The sequence below is a fragment of the Microtus oregoni genome, unplaced genomic scaffold, assembly GCF_018167655.1.
Source record: "Microtus oregoni isolate MIOR12 unplaced genomic scaffold, Mior012 000036F_ref0000092, whole genome shotgun sequence".
Classification (NCBI taxonomy): domain Eukaryota; kingdom Metazoa; phylum Chordata; class Mammalia; order Rodentia; family Cricetidae; genus Microtus; species Microtus oregoni.
Genome location: NW_024543095.1, coordinates 14,995,378 through 15,019,014, shown reverse-complemented (window position 1 = coordinate 15,019,014; position 23,637 = coordinate 14,995,378). Strand labels below are relative to the sequence as shown.

Below are 23,637 nucleotides of genomic sequence, written 5' to 3'. Positions count from 1 at the left end.
CCGGGGCATATAAGACTGAGTAAAGACTGGTAAGTGAGCACCAGAGTGGAGGGATCACATAGTCACATGTCTTTTAAGGCCAGGCTTGGGCCTATGGTGGCCTGGTCCCAAGTAGTCACATTACAGTTCTCTAATGTTCTATTGTGGTTTATTACTGTTTATTTCTTCATAAGGTTTTGTTATATCAATCAATCTCAGTTAATTTTCAAAGAGCTGCCCAGTAGATACAATTAAACTGAACATTTTGCCTGCAGACACATAATAATTGTTTTGTTTTGTTTTACTCAATCAGACCTGACAATGTGCACTTTTTAGTTGAGCAAGTATCTACTGCTCTTATTCCTCTCTCATTAACACAAGAAATGATTTTTTTCAACTTAACTCCAAAAGTCATGTCCATTTATATTTGATATATTTGAATGGAGAAACTCATGATGAGCTGAATTGAGGGTATGAGTAAATGCAATTATAAGTTCTAGCTAGCAGTGTGAGTGGGCCAGAAAAAGGGCCAGTTCAGACGGCAGTAGATCTTTTGATGAATTAATAACAGGTTTAGGAGGGTCAGGAAAGAACAAGCAGAGAATCTGGTAACTTCGACCACCACTGAACTCCCTGAGAATGTGATTCAAAAATATTTAGATCTTCAAACATATTGGGTACTGTTTTTCTTTTATGTATGCACACATACCCACACAGGATTATTTCTCTGAAGGCAAGATTTAGAACAATATACAAGAGAGAGCAAAAATCTTTGGTATAATAACATTGGGGTAAACAGAACAGGAATTGGAGCCCTGGGCCAGGAGAATGAAAGTGTGAGAGCAGAGAGTCAGCTGGCCCAGAAAAACTTCAGTGCCCCCTCTTCTCTTCAACTTATGTGCGTGGAAAGTGAAGGGTGGGCCTCTGTGAGCACATGAAGTATGCTTGCTGTCAGCAAGGCTGCTTCCTGTGCTGGGACAGAGAGCCCTGGAGACAACAGAGTATGCTTGTTCACTGAGGCTGAGTCCTAATGACTCTACCTATCAGACTATGATGGCTGACCACCTGTGTGGTGAGCACTGTGCTTTACACTTATTATCCCACTTAACGTCACAGTAGCAAGTAAGTCAAACCTTAGAAACTGGCTAACCCTAAAACCCACACCATGAAGTGATAGTACTTGAATCCACACTGAGGTGACATGTTCTTAACTCCTACCTTGTATGCTCTCCGTGTCATTTCAGTGTAGTAGACAAGGTAGTGGCCAGGGTTTGTTGTGGGAAGGGTAGATGTGATGCATCCCCTGTGCTGACACAGAGCTGACTATGCACTTTAATAACTGCACAGGAATAAAAGCAAATGGTCCTGACCAGAGGCAGTGCAGCAAGGTTTGACAAAAGAGCTCATACCATATTAAAATTCAGATGCAGAGAAGATCCCCAGTGGTCCAGAGTCAAAGCAAATTCCAAAGCATTACAAATGAAGTGTAGTAATAAGCCACTCTGTAGTAGTAGGAGCGGTGGGGCTGCATCCCTGGCACCCGGCCGCCCGCACAGCTAGCTTCACCCGAAATAATTACACGGAAACTATATTCTTTTAAACGCCGCTTGGCCCATTATATCTAGCCTTTTCTCAGCTAACTCTCGCACCTGGACTAGCCCATTTCTTATAATCTGTGTAGCCCACGAGCTGGCTTACCAGGAATGATCTTAACCTGCGTCTGCCTGGAGTGGGAGAATCATGGCGACTCCTGACTCAGCTTCTTTCTCCCAGCTTTCCGTTCTGTTTACTCCACCCACCTATGTTTTAACCTATGAGGGCCAAACAGTTTCTTTATTGCTTAACCAATGAAATCAACAGATTGATATATGACACTCCCACATCAATGAAGTAGTAGTTAAGCTGGCAAATCCTACATGCAGAGCAGGCTTTGTTTTAACTCTGTAACTGTGAACCTACTGCTCCTCCCCTAGCCTTCAGAGATACCCTGGAAGATCTGGGTCATTGTTGGGTACCATTTCCTAAGAGCGTAGAGCCAAGCTGTATGGAAAGCAGACCACTATTGCCTGGCATTCATGAGCATGTTTAGCGAGGGGCAGTTTCTGTGACATATTTCAGTCACAAAATTTAGTGTTCCAAGCAAAATGATAACCCGTCTGTGTAATTTTCTATCTTGAACACCTCTAAGTTCCTTGTCCCCAACAACTGTCAAAGCAAACTTGCAAGTGTATATTTGCTTAGTGTTTGTGTATTATGTGTGTATACACAGGTACATATGTGTGAATCTAACTGTAATCCAATGTCCTGCTTATATACTTACCATTAGATAAGTGTGAAATTACATTGGTTATTACTTTCTAATGAATATCATTTAATTTTACTTTACAAGTTGCTATCTTTAGAAATGGCATTGCTTTTTTAAAATTGCATTTATTTATTGTGTGTATGTGTATGGGTTTGGGTACATGCATGCCTCAGCACATGTGTGGAAGTCAGAGGGACTTTGGTCAGAGGGACTGTGGGAGTTGGTTCTCTTCTTACACCATGTGAATCTCAGGGATCAAGCCTTCGAGCTTGTTATGTAGCAGGTTGACTCTACATAGTGATCCGCCTGCCTTCCCCTAGATTGCTGGGGTTAAAAGTATGCACTAGCATGCCTGGTAAATGCACGTTGCTTTCTGAGGATAGTTTCAGTTTTGCTTGTTTACCTGGTTGTATGGGTTTAATAAGTACCTAAAGTGGGGTATGGAAACAAAACATTTTGGACCTTTTCCACTTTCTATTCTTTCCCCTGTATAGATCCCAAAGGCAGATTCCTTTGGGAAATCATCATTTGCAGAAGGCAGGCCATTCTTTTGTGTAAGGTTGCTCCTAATTGAAAACTAAATATCTATAATCATGTTGGGGTTATTTGTATTCGAAAGGAAACATTTATATACAAGAGCCCTTTGGTGACATAAAACACTATACCACATAGTACAAGTTGGGGCTGGGTAGAGGACGAACTGGGAACCTTCAGAAAGTGGCTGTGCAGAATGAAATAATTTGCTAATTAGGTTGCAAACCAGTTTCAGAATATTTTCTTTTCTTTGTTGAATGAAGTTTTCTGTCCCCATGGGCCAAAACAAGCATTTTACTATGTTTGCCAATTACAGATTAAACATTTAATCATTTTAAAGGAAAAACAAGTGAGAAAATGGGTGAGTTGTCAGGACCTAGTTAAAGTCCAGAGGCGTTCTCTGGCAACCTGCTGTAGCCTTGGCCGCCTTCCACTCTGCTACCTGACAACACTTCTCCGGTCTGTATCAGGCGCTAAGTTTTTCTCTTACGTGTTTTTCTTTCTTCTCCATTGTCATCCAGTTCCCCAGTGAAATTTAAAGTCATTTTGTTTCTACAGAAATGGCATTGCAGGGGCAGTGGTGTGTGGGTGTGTAAGTTAGAGGACAGCTGTGGAGTTGGTCCTCTTCACAGGAGTTCCCAGTATCAAACTCAGATTACCAGGCATGTGCGGTGAGTGCCTTAAGTGAGCGAATTCTCTGACCCTAGAAATTTTTTCTGTTTTTATTCACATATTAAGGTTCACTTTGGTGGTACTTCTGAAATACTAAAAACATTTATTCCTATGACTCTGCCCCCTGCATCCTATACCTACATGGCTATGGCCCCAAAAGACCATATGCAAATTCCCTTGTTTTGGGGGAAAGTTAAGAGGTCCTCTCTTTGCCAAGTAGAACCTACTGTCTTCTGATCTTGTTACCTTGGCATCTATGACACCTCTGAAATTGGATTACTTTTGTAAGTGGGTAAAATTTTATGAAGTCTAGAGAATTCAAGAAAAGTACTTCCTATGCTGAGACTTTACCAGATTGAACTTCTCTTACAGTCTGTGTTGTGTCTTTAAAAGCTTTCAGCTTCGCAGTCATACTCCCCACAGTGGTGTGGCTTCTCAGGAGCTAAGTGTTTACAAGGCTAAGAGGCCTATAGATGCCCTGCCTTTCCAGTGCTCTGTTAACATCACAAAATGCCACTTGTCCATGGCTGTTCCTTGCTTTTATCCCCACTCTTTAGATGTTAATCAGCCCAATGGTGAGGATTTAGAGCCTTGGCATTTATATCTTGTCTTTTTGACTGGAGCTTCATACTATGTTGCTTACCATTTGTGATGCTCCTCACTGTGGCCCAACCCATCAATTCTTTAGCCTTAATGTCCAGTTACTCATTAGCACCTGTCATCCAGACACATCCACCTGTCCCTTCAGCATTTTTCTGTGTGTGATTTATATACTGCTGGTCTTGGCTAGGACAGCCTTTTGTTTTTCTTGCCCAACTAGAACCATACTTTCCTGACTCAGCCATTCTCTTCTCACTGCTTGTAGCATGAAGATCATTTGTTTATCATTGTCCCTATACTGCCTCAGTTTTGCTCATCATTCTGAATGTGCATTTTATCCCTCTAAACAGCTTATAGGCTGCTCAGAGACAGTCTTGCTGCTCATGGCACTTACCACACTACTTTCTATTCTTCACAGGTATCCAGTTAAACTTTGTTCATCATTGATGAATAAACCAGTTTTCTGCTATTATCTTCCCCTGTGATAGGATTGTATATGCCAGTGTTATTTTTAACAAAAGCAATGTGACCTGTGAAACTAACATAGATACAGAGAAAAACATCATTTGAATAAGGAAAGAATAAGAACAGTCATTTGAAATGAGGTACTGATTCTGTAAATAATAAACATATACAAAGATACAGATGTGGAAACAAGCATTAATGCTGTTATGTTTTCATTTCTCTTTAGGTGTGGTTGCTCGCCTATCTACCATTCCCGTGAAATGGCAGCTCGTGCACTGGTCCCCTTCATTACAATAGACCAAATACCAAGCACCGTCCGTGCTCTACTAGACTCACTTCCCAACAGCACTAACCGGTGTTTCCGACAAAACCATATCCATGGGACACTTCTGCAAGTAAGTACAGTGACTCTGTGTGGCTTTCATAGACCACCGCAGGATGAACTTTGGTTTTTTCGTGTATTCTTAGCAGGTGAAAACTTGATACACAAGCTTTTAAGATTGTTTGTAGGGCTTATTTATTTCTACTTCTTAATTACCATATAGCTCAAATATGAATTAGTGTACATTGATTTGGCGGATTATCTTGTGCATTCAATTCTGCAACATGCTTTTTCCATCAAGTATGCCTACAGAACATTCCGAGCCATTTCTTCTTCAAGGTTGTGATGGTTTGAATGAGAAATGTCCCCTAGAGTCTTGGGTGTTAGAATGCGTGGTCCTCAGTTGATGGTACTGTTTGGTCACTGATGTGTCACTCATGGCAGGCTGTGAGACTTCCTGCTCCTACCACCATGGCATCACTCCACCATCGAGGTCTCGTAACTCTCTGGAACTGTTAGCTCAAATGGACTTTAGCCCAAATAGACTTTTCTCTTAGGTTGCCTTGGTCATGATATTTTATCACAGCAATGGAAAACTGTGAGCCTTCTAAGAAGACTGCCTAAGTGCCCACTCGTGCATGCTTGCACACACACACACACACACACACACACACACACACATACACACACACACCTTCAGAGTCACCTCAGGTCATCTGCTCCCTGTTGTGTGTATTACAGGGTTTTGCTGGTTTTTGGGAGGGGGGAGCGGAGAAGCATTTGAGGGTAGGGGTGATGCTACAGCACCCAGGTGGCAATCGGGACAGCCTCAGGTATCAGTTCTCACCTTTCTCCTTGTTTGAAGAGTCTCTTGGTTTTTTTGTTTTGTTTTGTTTTGTTTTTTTGCTTTGGGGGTTATTCCCTTCTTCACCACAGGCTGTGCCTCTGGGTTTACCTTGGGACTGGGTGTTCAAACCAGGTCCTCACGTTTGTGTAGCGGCACTTTTCCCTGCAGAACCATCTTTCCAGTCCCATGTGACTCTTACTATAAAGTCTCAAGCACTTACACCTTCCAGTCCTCACTTGGTTCCTGTGTTAAAGATAGGCACAGACTATCTTAGCCTTGGAGACAAACCTCAGAGGTCCAGAGATCATCATTGGATTAGTCAAACAGCTAGGTCTCTTTGCCCCTAACTCTGCCTCTGTTTCAAAGGAAACAGACTAATGATAAGGAAAGTAGCAGAAGAGAATCTTGAAAGTGTACCCTATAGGGAGTTAGACAGAATGCCCAAAGCATAAAAGATTGCAGCTGTAGGCTGATGAGTTCTTGCAGAAGTAGTGTGGGTGGGGTTGTTTTTCCTTCCTTTCTCCACTTGTACTGGTGGGCCTCTAATTGGATGCCTCCTGCCACCATAGCAGTCCCTATGTTGCACTGGTCTGCCCAGCAACCAGACATGATCTCCACTCTGTATGTGGGCTACCTTCCATATTCTCAGGTTTACTTTGTTGACTGTCATATAAAACTCTATGGAAAAACAAGAAACACTCCCAATTCTGGGCTTGTCCAGCTGTTCTTGTTCCTGAGTGTTGATGAAAGGCTTCCTGTGGGTGGGTTGGGGGTGAGGAGTCATAATTGAATGTGGGCATTTACTGTGCTGGTCTAACAGACTCCTGCATTGGTCAGAGTTGTTTCACTCGTGTTGAAAAGGTGTGTGCAGTCTTCTGCTCTGTTTGGACTGTTTCATTGTCTCTTCGGGGAGAGCATCTGAGGAGTTAAGTCAAGAGAGGAATCTCTCTGTAAGTTCTTCTACACATAAAACTATCTTTAAAATCAGCAGATGCTTGCTTGAACTTGGAAAAGAGGTTAGGGACTGAGAGGAGTGATAGTCTCCATGGGACCTTCAGAACCAGCTAAGTAAATACAAAACTGTTAGTTTTTCAAGAGCAGGAAATCATTTTGTAATCAGAAAACAAATTCTTTCACAGAACATTTTCTTGAATTATACATTTTGACTTCTTTGAAGATATTTACATAAACATATCAAACCCCAGAGTATTTCTTTAGTATACCTTAAAAACAAAAATGTGCTGATCCCTGGGTTTCTGAGACTTGGGAAAGACTCAAATTATAGGGCATGCAGAATAAGAACATGTGGGTTCATTTCCTAATCATTTCAAAACCAGAGGTTCAGAATGGCAGTGCTGAAGTGGAAGGAAATGGCACCCGTATGGAAAGGTGAGATTGTACAGCAGGTTCTAAAGAGCCCAGAGTAAATGACATTAAATCTCAATAAAGGCCAGATAAGAGCCATGGACATTACCTCATTTGGGAACAACACTGGCAGGGCCACCCGTCCTTTAAGTAGAATTAACTGTCTGTTTTTATTGCCAAAACTCTTCATGTTAGGAACTTAATGTTATTACTAGGTTACTTATCACCCCTAAGAAGTTGCAGTGCAGTTCAGAAAGTTCTCTTGTTAAGACTGAGTTTGGCCAGCAACCCTGAGGAAAGGGTTGTTCTGATCCTTGTGTATTTAACTAACATTTTGGTGTTCCATAGAGAAGTCTACAGCATCTGAGGGGAGAGCTTGAGTTTTGGATTTGTTCATCATCCATCATGTCTTTTGTTCATGTTTCTGATGGTATAATACAAAAGATGGGCCTTGTTCTTATTATTGTAAAGCTCCTTTGTAAAGTAAATAGGCTAGATAATGTAGCTTGTTGGAAAATGAGAAAACCATTTGGGTATTTATCTGAATATTCCAGGCAAGTTTTTTCTTTAATCTAAATAATCACTCAAGTGCTACATATCCCTTGGTGTGAGAACACAAACTGCATCTTCTACTGATTGTAATCAACACACTTCTTCCTGTTTTAGCAGCGGAACATGTTAAACACTTCAATTTTTTATTTTTCTTCCCAATCCGGAGACTTGATTTCTCCACTCTGAGAATTCTGAGGTAGAAAACGTCTTCTTTCCTGTCTGTGGAGTTCAGTAATAGTGCTGCCTACTTGTTTGCTGCAACACACTAACCAGAGATGGCCTAGGTGGACAGCTTAGGTCCCCTGAAAGGACAAGTAGCCTTCAGAGCATTTGTGGTTGTGTTCATATTTTTAGCAAGTCTACAGAGTAGCGAGACAGGTGCCCCTTCATTCATTCCCTCCTCACTCCCTCCCTCCTACCCAGTTGATCTAAGCCCAGAATGGGTGACTTGTATGAAGCCCCAGAGGTAATCAGCTGTAGAGATTTGTCTTACTCTAAAGCCCACGTTCTTTCTATTTATAACATTCCTCCTGCCTGATAGTTGATGAGAGTAACAGCTTTTCACGAGTAGGAACTTAAATTAAGAACCCGTCTCTTCTCTGGTTTTATCTATTACCAGTTGGTTGATCTTCTTAAATTCAGTGTGTTGTGATTCCCCAACATTGGAAGCAGAGTGAGGCCACCTGTGTTTTAGAGGTTGTCAGGGAAAGTCCTAAAACCCAGAGAAGATTCGATGGGAAAGAAGCACTATACTTTATTCCCTCCGCTCATGGCTTTCTCTTTTCTCTTTTCTATAACTAAGCTGCAGTAGTCACATCCTCTGTCATCCCTAAGCCTTGGACTTGAGCAGCATAGGAATGATGGATCTAGGAAATGTTGGGCACAAGGAAGTGGTGAGGATGGAGTTTAATAAAGCAAACACCGCATGCCTACGCTGTTTTAGGTGCTGCTGGAGTGTGAGGAGTAGTTTGCCCCTGGGGTTCTTCCTTCCCAGTGTGGGGAGCTCTACTTCCAAAGCTCAGTGCACTCCCTGTGGGTAGGAACAGAGGACTGAGTGACACTGAGGCGGAAGACAGACAGATAGCTGGCTGTGGGCATGAATGAGGCCCTTTCTGCTTGAGTTAGGATCTCCACACAGATGGGAGCAGCAGAACAGACTCAAAGACAGCATGAGGACTGAAATAGAGGATGATCCTGGAATCACTTTCTTGAAAAGAAAAGCAGGAACCCAGAAAGAATTAAAGGTGAACCAGTTTAGCTAATTGTATAAAGCAGACAATGTTTAAGGAGTAGGGACCAAACATGCATCCTTCAGTGCTCTCCCTAGACCCCAAAATAGAAGGGAGTAGAAAATCCAGAGTAGGAACAGCCTTTCACTAATATTGTGCATCAGTATTTATAATAAATATAATTTGAGTTATTTCCATCTTTTAAAAGTATACCCATACTAGACAATATGTACCTTAAGAATTTTAATATTTTTCCATGTTTCTCAGCAGTACAAATTGTGAGACCTAAAATGTTGAAATTGTCCAGAAATGGGATAGTACTTGATGGATCTCTTTCGGTGACCTGTGGCTGTTGTTGTTTATTTTATGCTCAGAAAATACAATTTCCAATGAAAAAAACGAAAGCATGAGATGATGCTGATGTTGTAAGTTTTAAGTGGACTAATTGTCAGTGTTTGTTCCCAGACTGAGTCGGACTTCACTGAAAGCGCTCGTTTATGACTAGTTGTTAGCTTGTTCTTCCCTCTGGGGCACCTGTGCTCCGGTGAGAGGAGAGCGAAGGGACGGAGTAGTTCCTAGTCCAGCCAGGGCTGTGGCAGTGCTGCCTCCACGTGTTGTCTGTACACATGTCACAGTCTTGGGAGCATGAATGAGCAAAGGGCTGGAGACTCCACGTGGTCACCTGCACTTGGGAATGGCAGCATCTGTTTTAACCTGGGGGCATTGATAAGAAAGGCACTGGGTGACGCTGGGCTCTTTTTAGAAGTTAAAGAAAGCCTTGGACCTTGTTAAAACTTACCTTTGGTGATACATTGCTTTCTTGATATAAACCCAGAAAAGCTATTTTTAATTAAAATGCTACTTTCAGAGATAAATTAATCCCTTCCTTAGAAAGATTCAGAAGTTTTTATTTGGTGTGTGTTACTTGTTGGAGAGCCTTCTCCACATGTTGGGAACTATCTCCCAGCTGCCAGGTCCAGTGCTATCCAGCCAGGCCCACTGGCTGTTATACGTGGTCATTGTCCCCCACAGCAATGCCCTCCCATAGCTTTGCAGTGTTCTGAAGGAAGGCCAGATATAAGTCAAGGATATGTTGAATTTACAGGATAGACACATCATGTTTCCCCATGTGATTTTTACTGTTTGGGATTAGAATGGGGCCAGGAACAGTGAAAAGTAGAGAATATACCTCTATATTTTCCTGCTTGCTGTGTATGTTATATATATTGGATGGGTTGCCACTTATTGAGTACCTACAGAGGTCCTTCTGGAAAGTTTATGTAATTCCTGTCCTACTGATGAGAAAAACTGAGGGTAAAAGAGTGAGATGTTCCCCAAGTTGTGTAAGTATAAATGGTAGCAAGGAGATCATGGATTCAGTTCTACCCTCATGTGAAGCTTTTGAACTTCCAGTATTAGACTCTACTATGCTATATACACTATACTTGGTTCTACTGTTTTATACATGTGTATGTTTAATATATATTATCATTGTCATATTATACTCTATTATAGTGTACTACTTCTGTGGATGAGGAAAAGAATATTCTCAGAGAAAAATGAATCATTGTGGGGTCTTCCAGGTACCACCATGGGAAATTGACATTTGCTGTTGGGTTGTTCAAGTGCTTTTGATAGACATCAGCTTTGTCTCAAGTAGGTACATAGAATACATAGAGGAAAGAGGGTCCATTGCTCATAAACATGAGCTCTCAGGGACAATGATGTGGCTGAGTTGGCAGAGCATTTTCCTAGCATGCCCAAAGCCATTGGAGTCAGTCCCCAGCACTGAATAAACCTGTAATCCCAGCACATGGAAGCTAGAGACAGCAGGATCAGACGTCCAGGGTCATCGTAACTACAAAATGAGTTCAAAGGCAACATGGGCTACATAAGATCCTGTCTCAAAATGCAGCAGACATAAAAACAGATCAGCTTTCATGGAGCTAATATTCTTATAGTAGGGGCCTTAGGAGAGAGACAATAACAAATAATAGCTTAATACTCACTATAATTTATGGTCAGTATTGTAGGTAAATTATGTAGCTTCTTGGAAGCTCTTAATTGTTGTGTCCCACTGTTGCAAGGAGAGAGGGCCTGCTTTTCATCCCGGCCGCCTGGCTAGCTTAACCCCCGAAATAATTCCACAGAAATTGTATTAATTAAATCACTGCCTGGCCCATTATCTCTAGCCTCTTATTGGCTAACTCTCACATCTTGATTTAACCCATTTTTGTTAATCTGTATATTACCACGTGGCAGTGGCCTACTGGGAAAGATTTGACTTGTCTGTCTCTGGCAGCTCCATGGCGGCTCTCTGTCTGCCCTTCTTCCCCGCATTCAGTTCTGTCTACTCCGCTTACCGAAGTGCTGCCCTATCAAAAGGCCAAGGCAGTTTCTTTATTCAACCAATGAAAGAAACACATAGACAGAAGAACCTCCTACACCATCCCACAAAAGCAGATGGACTAGAGGAGTCGGAATGAGAGAAACAGATGGCAGCAGTAAAGCAAGGATTAGAGCAGTCACTGTTGAAATGGTACTGTCTGAGCTGGAGGCGGGTACTAGATGCACTGGTCACATAGATTTGTAAGTAGCTTTACTAGATGTGTGCCTGAGACCACCTTTTCGATAGAGAAGGCCATCAGAGTGGGCATAATGGGTGAGCAAGGGAAGGAAGAATGCCACACTTTAGAAGCCCCTGAAGTGAATCCCCATGCTCTAGTTTCAGGGATCCTCTCTGAAGCCCTGTTCCTCTAGGATCACTGTGAGTCAGGCATGTCTGCTCAGTTCGAGAAAAGAGAACATCACTATTCCATCACTTCCTCTTCCTCTAGTGTAGCCTGTCCATGGACTTTGTACATCTGGGCCTGTGAGAGAGATGGAGAGTGAACTGGATAATGTCTCTGTTTTTATTTGTGACTATTTATTGAGTAGTTTTTAAGCATAAACCCAGTACCATGGAGAACACAAAGAACAGTTTGTTTATAACATGGTCTCCACTCTCAAGAAGGGACTTGGTGATCATCCCTGAAAAAGTGAGCTGTCAACATTGCAAGCAGTTACACCATAGTATGTGGCAGCATATGATATGTGCCAAAGGAATGTCATAGTCATAGGCGTGAGCTAAGGCCAGCATGGGCTGGAGTGAGTGCATAGGCTTCGTGGGTGATGGGGCTTGGGATAAACCAATGTAAGAGAGTATTTGCCATGTGCTTAGCCACTGGTTGCTTTCAGGGGTGATTGGATTAAAGGTATAGGTCAGCATATATATGAAAGACTAAAAATGACATGAGAGATTTTGAGCTAAAGAAAGCTATTTTAGGAAAGCTAATACTGTATATTGAAATAATTGTAGACCATGTGAACATTTCTATTCGTATGCTGAGCGTGTGCACAAGTGTATGTCAGTTATGAGGTTTGACTGTGCTTCAGAGAGTCCTTGATCAGCCGCTGTCCCCCCACCCTCACAAGAGCTGCAGTTCCCTCAGGTTCCCTAGCATAGCTCCTTCCAGTCAGCATGTTATCCTGCACACCTGGTTTGTTTGGAATTACATCCTTTCCCTCAGACTCCATCAGAAACTCAATGACTCTACAAAGGAACACTGTTACACTGTCTCAGACAAAGAACGCTTTGAACATTCCGGGGGGGGGGAGGGGGGGTTGAAGTTTATAAAGTGAAAAGAGATATAGGATCTGCCTAGATAGAATAATCTAGTACTTTTCTTAGTTTGTTTTCCATCCTCGTCTTTCCAGTCCCTCCTAGTAGTTTCTTTGTTATTGTTTGAGACATTTTATTACCCTAGATAATTCTGAGCATACTTCAAAAACCCATCAGAAGAAAACAGCACACTGTATACAGTGTGGGGCTCTGTCATTTCCTAGGATTCTGGCAAATAGTCATGGGCCCGTTATGTGATGGAAATTTTTGAGGGGGTGTTTCCCCACCCAATAAAATTATTATATATTGTTTGTTTTTAGAGGATGCCAGTCTGACAAACAAAAATACCTCGTTGCCTTTGTTGGTGTTGTATTTTGGGGATTGCATAGTGTGTGTACTTGTTTATTTAAGATACCCACTTTATTTCAGTTACTAAGGAATTGACTGACCTTTTGAAAGCACTGTGGTTGAAGATGCTGAGATAATTTGGCAGTTACCCTAGAGCAGTGGTTCTTAACCTTCCTAATGTTATGACCCTTTGATACCCTTTTGCTATCCCCCAAACATAAAATTATTTCATTGCTACTTTATAACTGTAATTTTGCTACTGTTATGAATGATAATGTAAATATCTGATACAGGATATATGTGACCCCCCCAAAGGGGTCACAACCCATGTGTTGAGAGCCATTGCCCTAGAGGCTTGCAATCAAATGAGGCCCTGACCTAAAGAAAGATTCAAGGATATGGAGCTTATTTCCTGTTCTAAAGCACATGGCTATGGAAACAAACACTCTTCTGTGTCCCCTTGACCTGGTTATCTGCCTTTTATTGAAAACCTTTGCTCCATGGTACCTGTGAATTCATTCCCTTTATCATCCTATGGGACAAAATGGGATATAGCAGCCAGGCAGTGGTGGGGCAGCACACCTTTAACCCCGGCACAGGCTCCAAAGCTGCAGAGAAATCCTGTGGGGGCGGGGTGGGGAGAAGGGAACCAAAAGAACAAAAAGAATGGGATATAGCTCTCTTAAATACTCATGATCATGGAAACCTCACTCCTGTCCTAGGAACAGGCTGGGGCTCAGAGGGCTACAATGATCTCTGCGTTGAGTAGCAAATTTAGAACACAGTCTGGAAATCCTGGTGAAAGCTCCAGATTTCCCTCCCTGCCTCAACCCCAACCCCCTTCCATACCCCCTCCCCCCCACAAAAGTGCCATGAACACATAAGCCAGTCCCTTTCAAATCTTAGCTGTTTCGAGTTTACTTCATGGCGTGCCCTAGCCTGCCTCTGACCCACTTGAACTGTATTTTCTTGAAACCTACGTTTAACCTCCCCAGACTCAGGGAACACAATACATTTCTAGGTTCTGTTTACCAGGGAGAGTTTTGGGGGAAATCACAGAATTTTCTCTCTTCTGCTTGAAACCTGTGTTACTGGGTATGATTACTGTCCATCTTATTGAGCCTCTTTCTCCTTGGTAGAAAGTAGGAACTATGTGGGTAAATCTTCACTAAGAATAGGGTTCTGCTGAAAAACGTAGCCAGTTGAACTAAACCGTCTCTAGATTCACAGATTTTGTCCCTCAAAAGGAGACTAGTGGATCTAGATACTGGTGCCAAAAATGCATGATGGAAATAGTAATCATAGTTAATTTTATTTAAAAAGTCTCTTAAATGTTATATGGACCTTATATATGCAAATGCCCATAAATCCAGTAAGTTTATAACTTGATTCTTGAAAAATGTTAAGATATATGAAAATAAGGCTTTATTTTCTTTTATTGATTTTTATTGAGCTCTACAATTTTCTCTGCTCCCCTGCCTCTCCCCTCCCTACTTCAGTCCTCCCCCAAGGTCCCCATGCTCCCAATTTACTCAGGAGATTTTGTCTTTTTCTACTTTCTACTTCCCATGTAGATTATATCTATGTAAATCTCTCTTAGTTGTCTAAGTTTTCTGGGATTGTGGTTTGTAGGCTGGCTTTCTTTGCTTTATGTTTAAAAACCACTTATGAGTGAGTACATATGATAATTGTCTTTCTGTGTCTGGGTTACCTCACTCAAAATGGTGTTTTCTAGCTCCATCCATTTTCCTGCAAAATTCAAGCTGTCGTTATTTTTTTCTGCTGTGTAGTACTCCATTGTGTACATGTACCACATTTTTCTTATCCATTCTTTGGTCGAGAGGCATTTCAGTTGTTTCCAGGTTCTGGCTGTGACAAACAAAGCTGCTATGAACATAGTTGAGCACATGTCCTTGTGGCACGATTGAGCATCCTTTGGATATATACCCAACAGTGGTATTACTGGGTCTTGAAGAAAGTCATTTCCTAATTTCCTGAGAAATCGCCACACTGACATCCAAAGGGGCTGTACCAGCTTGCATTCCCGCCAGCAATGCAGAAGTGTTCCCTTTTCCCCACAACCTGTCCAGCATAAGTTGTTATCAGTGTTTTTGATCTTGGCCATTCTTACAGGTGTAAGATGGAATCTCAGAGTTATTTTGATTTGCATTTCTCTAATGACTAAGGATGTTGAACATTTCCTTAAGTGTCTTTCAGCAAGAAAATAAGGCTTTGAAATACATTCCTAATAACTCATTTAGAATTTGTCAGTTATTGCGCACATCCCTGCCTCCCTTCCTCCTCCTCCTCCTCCTCCTCCTCCTCCTCCTCCTCCTCCTCCTCCTCCTTCTCCTCCTCCCTCCCTCCCTCCCTCCTCCCCCTCTCTCTCTCTCTCTCTCTCTCTCTCTCTCTCTCTCCCTCTCTCTCTCTCAGCGGACCCTGCTGGACAGATAGAAAGTCGGACCTCCCACTCTTGTAGCGTGAGTTTTTCCCTAATAACCATTATTCTTGAGCTAGCTTGGTTATTTATCATGCCAACCTAATCCCAAACACAGTCTCATGCTCCCTGTTCCTCCTCAGGCCTCTGTACCTCCTCTCAGAAAGATGGTGCTGATTTTGCAGACGCATCTTCAAGATTGTGGAGTTGCCTACTGTGGATCAGTGTGTATTGTGGTGTTTTTCTGTTGTTGTTGTTTTTGTTTGTTTGTTTTTTGTTTTGATTTTTCGAGACAGGGTTTCTCCGTAGCTTTTTGGTTTCTGTCCTGGAACTAGCTCTTGTAGACCAGGCTGGCCTCGAACTCACAGATATCCCCCCTGCCTCTGCCTCCCGAGTGCTGGGATTAAAGGCGTGCGCCACCGCCGCCCGGCCTGTATTGTGTTTTGATATTCTTCCCCATCCTCACTTTTTCTATATGTTGTTTCCTGGATTTTTACTCTTCTCCCAAAGAAAAGGAACACAAAGTGAACACACACACACACAATTCTAAGCTGTCTGTCCACTTCAGAAGTTAAATCTTAGATACCAGTTGCTTAGTCACAGTGAGTCTCGTCAAAATTTTTTAACTTCATATCAGGAAAGTGAGACTAGCCTGTTCGCTGCTTTTTTCCCCCCTCAGTGACAGTTGCTGTGCACTGGCAACAGTCTAGAACCTTACCTCTCAAGAATTGGTGGGGACCACAGCACTGGGCTTCACTGAAACTATTAGAAGTCTGGGCTCCAACCCATTGCTGCTTTGTAGTACTTCCTTCTCGTCCAGATCTACGTGTTTGGGACTTCCTGTTCTGTTTTTCTTTTAATGCATTACTGCTTTTTTTTTAGAACTTTAAACATTACATAGACATTTTTTTGTGAATTTTTCTTAATATATTAAATGTATGTCTGGAGGACATCTCTGATAACATTCCTTTTTCTGAGATTATTGATGCCATTTTGAGGTATGATGATAGGATTATTTGTGAATTGTGTATTTTGAAGAATATTCTACAATAATATACATTTACTTTTTCACCTATCTGATAGCAATGTGAGTTGAAAATTATAAGCAATATTGATTTTGTAGTTCTTTTAGTTCTATACACTTTAGCAATGTGTAAAATTTAAGCAATGTTCTTAATATCTGAAATTTTCATGATTTTTTTATGCTTATGCCTTTTTATCTAATGTTGATATTGCTAAAACAATTCTCTTCTGCCTAAGTTTATTAAATACATACATACAGACATACATATATATATATGTATATATATACACATATATATAATGTTCATTCCTTTTCTCTTATTAAATTACAGGTTTAGTTGTCCTTTTAGATAGCATAGATCTGATTTTATTTCTATATTTAATCCAATAGTAACCATCTCCTTTTTGGTAAACTTTTTTGTTTAGGGTAGTTTACTACAAAATTGTGAAGACTACCAAAGGTTTTCATACACCGTTACCAGTTTTCCCCACTGCTACCGTCCTGTATTATAGTGGTGTTTGTCACACTAATCAGGTAATCGGCACATTGCTGTAAACTAAGCTGGACACAGTGGACCCCTTCTCTAGTCTTTATCTACTGTCCCTTTTCCGTCTCAGAATTCCAGCCAGGTTGCCACATTACATCTAGTTGTCATGTCCCCTTAGCCTCCTCTAGCCTATCAGAGTTTTTCAAGTATTTTTCTTGTTTTTAATCAGCTGAATATAAACTACTGGTCAGAAAGTTCCTCCATTTGAGTTTGTCTGTTTTTTTGGGGGGTTTTGGTGGTGTTTGTTTGTTTGTTTCTTCGAGACAGGGTTTCTCTGTATATTTTTGGCTGTCCTGGAATTCATTCTGTAGACCAGGCTGGCCTCGAACTCACAGAGACTCCCCTGCCTCTGCCTCCCAAGTGCTGGAATTAAAGGCGTGCACCAGCACCACAGCCCCGGTGTTTTGTTTTGTGGCTAAACTAGGGTTTAGTATTTGGAAAGGAGGCCACAAAAATGGCTGCCATTTGCATTCTGTCGTCTCAAAAGCTTCACATGCTGCCATCATGGCTTGTCACTGCTGCTGTTAGCCTGAGCCATTGTTTAGAGGTGATGTTTGCCAGCTTACCTGCTGTCAAGTCCCTCTCCTTCTCACACTCCCACTCTTTAAAAGGGTGCTAGAAAATGCAGCCTATACTTAGGGGTGGAAGAAAAGAAGTTAATTTTTGTTTATCAGAGGTGGATATCTTCATAACTGTGTAATTCTAAGTGGGAAATCTGTCTCTTCTCCAGTTAACTGATATTTTTAACCATTTATTTACATAAGTATAGACTCATCAGTATTTATCTTTTAATTTAAGTTTTAATCTAGTATTACATCATTTTTTACTGGATGATTCTGGCTTCAGCTATTGTAAGCTCAGGTTGATTCCTGTGTTCCTATAGAGTGACTTTTCTTTTGGGGCCAACAGCTCACAAAAAACAACATGGAAACTCATTATTAATTATGAAAGCTCAGCCTATAGCTTAGGCTTGTTCACTAGCTCTTATAACTGAAATTAACCCATTTATGTTCATCCGTGTGTTGCTATGTGACTCATGGATTTTACCTCTCCTCCTGCATATCTATCCCCTCTGCATCAGCTGGTGACTTGGCCTTTCTTCTTCCGGAAGCCCCGCCTATACCTCCTACCTAGCTAGTGTCATACCTTCACACAATGTAAAGACATTTTCCACAACATGTCACTTTGATGTACTTCCAAACTTCTAATTTGGTCAGTTGCTTTTTCTTTTCTGGCATTCCAAGATGTTTTAGGCTGACCTAGATCCAGAATTAGTCATCTCTCCAAGGAGCCCTGATTCCTTTTATTGGTAAATGATATTAGACGCCAAAATCACAATACTGTGTGTACTCTTTGCTACTGGAGTACCATTATTTCTAGATATGCTCTTTAAACAGAATTAGGAAACCCACATCAATATATTAATCTATTTATATGCACTCACACGTAATTCTTTAACAGTCTGTATCTGTATTAAGCTACGTGGAGTTATACTGATCTCTTTGATTCTGGTGCAATACTACATAGTTCATTCTATTTTACTTTCCTGTGTATCTGTAACCTTTCACTTAAGGAGTAAGAAACCTAAAATTTGTTAATTTTATTTAACAGTGAGTTTTGTTATATATATATGTGTGTGTGTATGTATATAATATATATGTATATATAATATACATATATAGTATAAATATAGCTATCGATCATGCTTACCGTCACTACAGAGCAAAGTCTTTCTGGCCAACACTACATTCTAGTCCTTGCACCTAAAGAAACTGGCTTTCTTTCTCAGAGTAGAAATAGATAGAGTAAGTATGATTGCAATTTCCAGACCTTCTGGGTGTTCATAATTGCCAACATCTGGCTTCATTCTAATGCAGCACTTGAGTCTCAGCCAAAAAAGAACCAGCAGAATCCTAACTCTTGACTTCAAGCAAGGTTAAGTTGTGTTGATTCAAAATAATACTGAATCAGGCTGCACGTATTTAACATGTGGACCTCAGGAATGACGCTGAATGTTTGGAATACCAGTCTTTATCATGTGTTGTCTGAGGACAGCCAGTAAATCTCTAGCACCAAATCTAATTTAGAAAGAGATATTAGTTCTGTATATTTTTAACTATAAAATCAAAGAAAACTTTAAAAATAACTTGAGTGAACTGGAGACCATCTTCAAAAAGCAAGTGATAGTACTTTTTAAAAACTTGGGTTGTTTCAGCTGCCTGGGGAGAGTGAGTTCAAGACTATTCACTGTAGTGTATGTATCCTGACAGTCGGGGAGAGGCGCACAAAGACATGTGCTTTCTCTGTGGTGTCTCCTCATACCAAAGGATTTCTTTTATGAAAAGATAGACCACAGACACAGAGAAGGGCCGATGTGTTTTCTACAGCTACAGTTTAAACCAAGCTGTAAATGTTGGCTCTTGCTAGTGCTTTCTACTGGTACAATCTAACCCATGCTGTGAGTGTTGGCCGAGTTCCACCAGTGTTTTATCCAGGTACAGTTTAAACCAAGCTGTCAGTGGTGACTCTGGGGCTGCACCAGTGCTGACCTGGCTTCAGGGGCCAGTGTGCTCTCAAGTGGCTTGCATGGGGAAGTGGCTTGCACAGGGGTGGTGTTTTTGGAGTTGAGCTGTGAACACTGGCACAGATCTCACAAAATTCTCTTGTTAAATGATTTGCTTGCTTATGCTTTGTTTTCTTCCTCCTTCTGGAGTTCTCATCCTGTTTCCTTTGCTGTCTTCCTGGTCAGCAGTTCTGTAACAGGATTAAAGGGATGCCGCAGTTTCCAAAAATAGACGTTCAGGAGCTTTACTGCCCAGCAGAGGGAGGTCAGAATGTTAAGTATTATATTGTTTGGGGTACATATTTTCAGTGCCCACTTTGGGGCTTTGTGTGTTGGAAATAACTGCTCTTCCAGAGGTCCTGAGTTCAATTCCCAGCAACCACATGGTGGTTCACAACCATCTATGTTGAGATATAGTGCCCTCTTCTGACATGCAGGTGTACATGCAGACAGATACTGTATACATAATAAATAAATAAATAAATAAATAAATAAATCTTCAAAAATATTTAAAAAAATGGTTACAAAATTATCTTTGCATAAAATTCTGTTGTAGCTCATTGGAGCTTCACATGAATAGTCTTCTGGAAAGATTTTATGTAAGGTAGATTTTTTTGTTGTCTTCTAATAATTGGAAGGATAAAGAATAAAGCAGACAGGTAACATGTTTTTACCATTTTAAAATTGAAAAGCATGGGGGGAAAGCCATGCTTTATTATGAGTACTTCCTTCCTATTTGGTTTTAGTTTGAGATTAGCACTGTTTTTATTGTTTTATTTGTAGCACTCTATCAGCGCACTAGATTGCCTTGTGAATAGAAAATGGTGTGTTTGGGTCTAAGTAGGCCTAGACTTGACATTGACAGAGATGCTATGGGACTGGAAAGATGGCTTGCTGCTCTTCTAGAGGACTTGAGTTTGGTTCCTAGAACCCATGTCATGCAGCTCCCAACTGCCCGTAACTTCAGCCCTTTGCTGGTCTCCATGAGCATGCACATGGCATACACTCACACAGACATATACATATGTAAAAAAATCTTTTAATTAAAAAGTAGAGTTATTCTATATGCAAATCCCAATACAGTGGCTGGCAGTTATCTTTCATAATAATGGTGACATGATCGCCACAACTTGGTCCCCTTCCCAGCCACCCCTTTATAGTATGATGAGTTAACAAGTTGGTGACCTGCACAAAGTGAGACCCAGCTATTTAATCTCTTGTCAGACATCACCCCCATCCCCCATGCAGTGCTGTACAGGTCTCTGTAAAAAGTCCTTGCTGACTCGGCAGCCAGTCAACTTCTAGTTTATTTTTTTATGAGGTTTGGTTTTGTTTTGTTTCCTTTCTAATCGAGGTGTGAAAAAGTTCTAGGTTCAGTTGAAGTTCCTGATGAAGAAACACATTGAGATTTTTTTCAGTAATAAAATTTACGTATTTGTATTTCAACAACTTAGCTAAAAACTTGATGTAAATTCTTGGTAAATAAATAAATAATGGTGATGTGATGATGATTAATTTAAACTGCCATTATAAAAATTATTTATACCAAAGGGAATTAAAAAATAAATATATGAGCAGGCATGGCGGCTCTCACCTTTAATCCCAGCACTCAGAACACAGAGGCAGGCAGATCTCTGTGAGTTCAAGGCCGGCCTGGTCTGCAAGAGCTAGTACCAGGACAGCCAGGGTGGTTACAGAGAAACCCTGTCTCAAAGAAAAGAAATAAGTAAACAAATACATGGACAAATAAAATCATCACTTAGACAAATATAAAATGAATATGTATAAGTTTTATTTAATTCATTGGTTAATAAAGGAACCAGAAAGATTTCATGATCAGTTCAAAGAACACTTGAAAGCGTGAGCATCTACAGGCAATGTAACAAAAATGTTAGGATTTCTGAGTTAGACATAAAACAGTTCAATATTCAGCAGATGTTAACTCTTTATGTTTATTACTCTGGGGCAGAAACTAATTGCCATCTCCACTTCCCAAAAGCCTACAGATTTCCAAGTAACCTCACTGTGGGTCTTGTACTTTTATTCAGCACTAAACAAGGTTGTCATCTATAGTTTGGCAGTCAGATCAGGCCTGCATTCTATTTTGAATAAAGCTTTATTGAAACACAGCTGTGCCTCCTTTTTACATATTTTCTATAACTGCTTATGCTTGTAAGAGAGACCATTATACACAAAGTTTGTATTGTATTTACTCTCTACCTCTTCACAGGACAGCTTTGCTAATTACTGGCTAAAAGAATCCTTGAGTTTTATACATACTTATTTTGTTAGGTTTATCCCATAATGACTAATGGTTTTGTGTTTTATTAGAAATAGTACTGTGTTTTACATTTAACTCTCACGTGTCCATTGATTATATAGGGAGTATAGTTAATTTCCAAATGCTGACATTGTTCTGGGGCCCTGCTAAGCTCACTAGACCTAGTGTCCTTTTTAAATAGATTGTCTTACTCCCTAGATAACTGTGCCATCTATAAATAAAGGCACTTTGTTTCTTTATAATTACTATACCCTTTATTTCCTGCTTTTATCTTACTGCTTTCTTATTTTGTCTAGGTCTTTCAGTATGATGTTGAGTAGGAGTGGAAAGAATGAACAGTCTGGTGTTTCCTAATCATAGAGGAAAAGCATTCAATCTTCAATGTATGGCTACATGTTTTTCTTACCTGTTTTTGTCAGGTTGAAAAGTTTTCATTATAAACAGATACTTAATCTCAGTTAGATTACTATTGCTATGACAAACACCATGACCAAAAGCAACTTGGGGAGGAAAAAGTTATTTGACCTTACAGCTTTTAGTCCTCTCTTTCTTGAAGGAAAGTCAAGACAGGAACCTGGAGGTGGGAACTAGAGTAGAGACCATGGAGGAATGTTGCTTACTGGCTTGCTCCTCCTGACTTACTCAGTTTGCTTTCTTATGCAACCCAAGACCACCTCCCTGGAGGTAGCATCACCCACAGTAGACAAGGCCCTCCCACTTCAATTATTAATCAAAATAATGTCTTGTAGACTTGGGTACAAGCAATCTGATGGAAGTATTTTGAGGTTCCTCTTCCTGGTCAACATTAGTGCTGTGGGATGATCTTTCGGCACTCTGTGAATATGTATTCCTCATTAATTAATACAAGCTATTTGACCAAAAGCCAGGCAGGATAGGGTTAGGCGGAACAACCAAACTGAGAACTCAGAGACAGAAAGGCAGAGTCAAGAGAGATGACAGCCAACTGCCAAACAAGCAGGTCGTGTAGAAAATGAGGTAGCAAACCTTGAGCCGTGTGGCAAAACAGATAGAAGAGTTAGCTAGTAATAAGCCTGAGGTATTGGTCGAGCATTAATAATTAATATAAGCCTCTGAGTGGTTATTTGGAAGTGGCTATGGTACAGGGCGGGACAGAGAAACCTCCATTTACACTCTAGTCCTATTATATTGGCAAATAAAACAAAACAAAATGGAAACAAGGGTGAGTTGAACTTTGTTAAATGCCTTTTCCACAGTCACTGAGTTAATTTTATTCCTTCCTCTTTCCCAAATTCTGAGGATTAAGCCTGGAGTCTTTATTTGTGGTGGGCAAGTGCTATCCCTCCACTACCTTAGCCCATAGTTCTCATTTCTTCAGTTGTAGTGATGATAGTGAATTACACTCTTCTCCAGTGTTGTATCGACCTTGTGTTGATCTTACTGGTTCTCTTATTAATTAGTGAATTCGATAAAACATTTTATACTTGTTTATTTTATCTACAAAAAATAAGAGTTTTACTTTCATGAAAATTAAACTTAAAAAAGGTTACTTTCCCAAATTACTTTATATATTTAATGTAAGGCACATCAAAAATGTATTATTTTCTCTAAGTAATTACTAATTTGTAATTAAATTTTAATTTAATTACTAATACATTTTAATTTAATCACTAATTAGTAATTAAAATTGCTCATATTTTCTTTAAGTAATTTGTGTCTAGAAGAATGTTTTGAAAAGGAAAAATATTGCAATCCTAGAGAACAAGCCTAGGACCTTTAGGGTTTTAGGAAACCATACCCCTCTACCCCTGAGATATATTTCCAAACCCAAAATCATTTTATTCTTTTATGTTGTTGTTTTTGTTTTTTGTTTTTTGAAATAGGGTTTCTTTGTATAGCCATGGCTGTCCTGGAACTCACTCTGTAG

At 40.5% G+C, this 23,637-nt stretch overlaps 1 protein-coding gene across 1 annotated transcript in view; it reads left to right on the top strand.

The window, feature by feature from the left end:
* The window catches only part of Thada (THADA armadillo repeat containing), a 307,538-nt gene that overhangs the window by 164,045 nt on the left and 119,856 nt on the right, over window positions 1–23,637 (top strand). Inside the window, exon 29 of the mRNA XM_041631291.1 lies at window positions 4,782–4,950. Coding sequence (XP_041487225.1) covers window positions 4,782–4,950 — 169 coding nt within the window. The remainder of the gene's footprint in view (window positions 1–4,781; window positions 4,951–23,637) is intronic.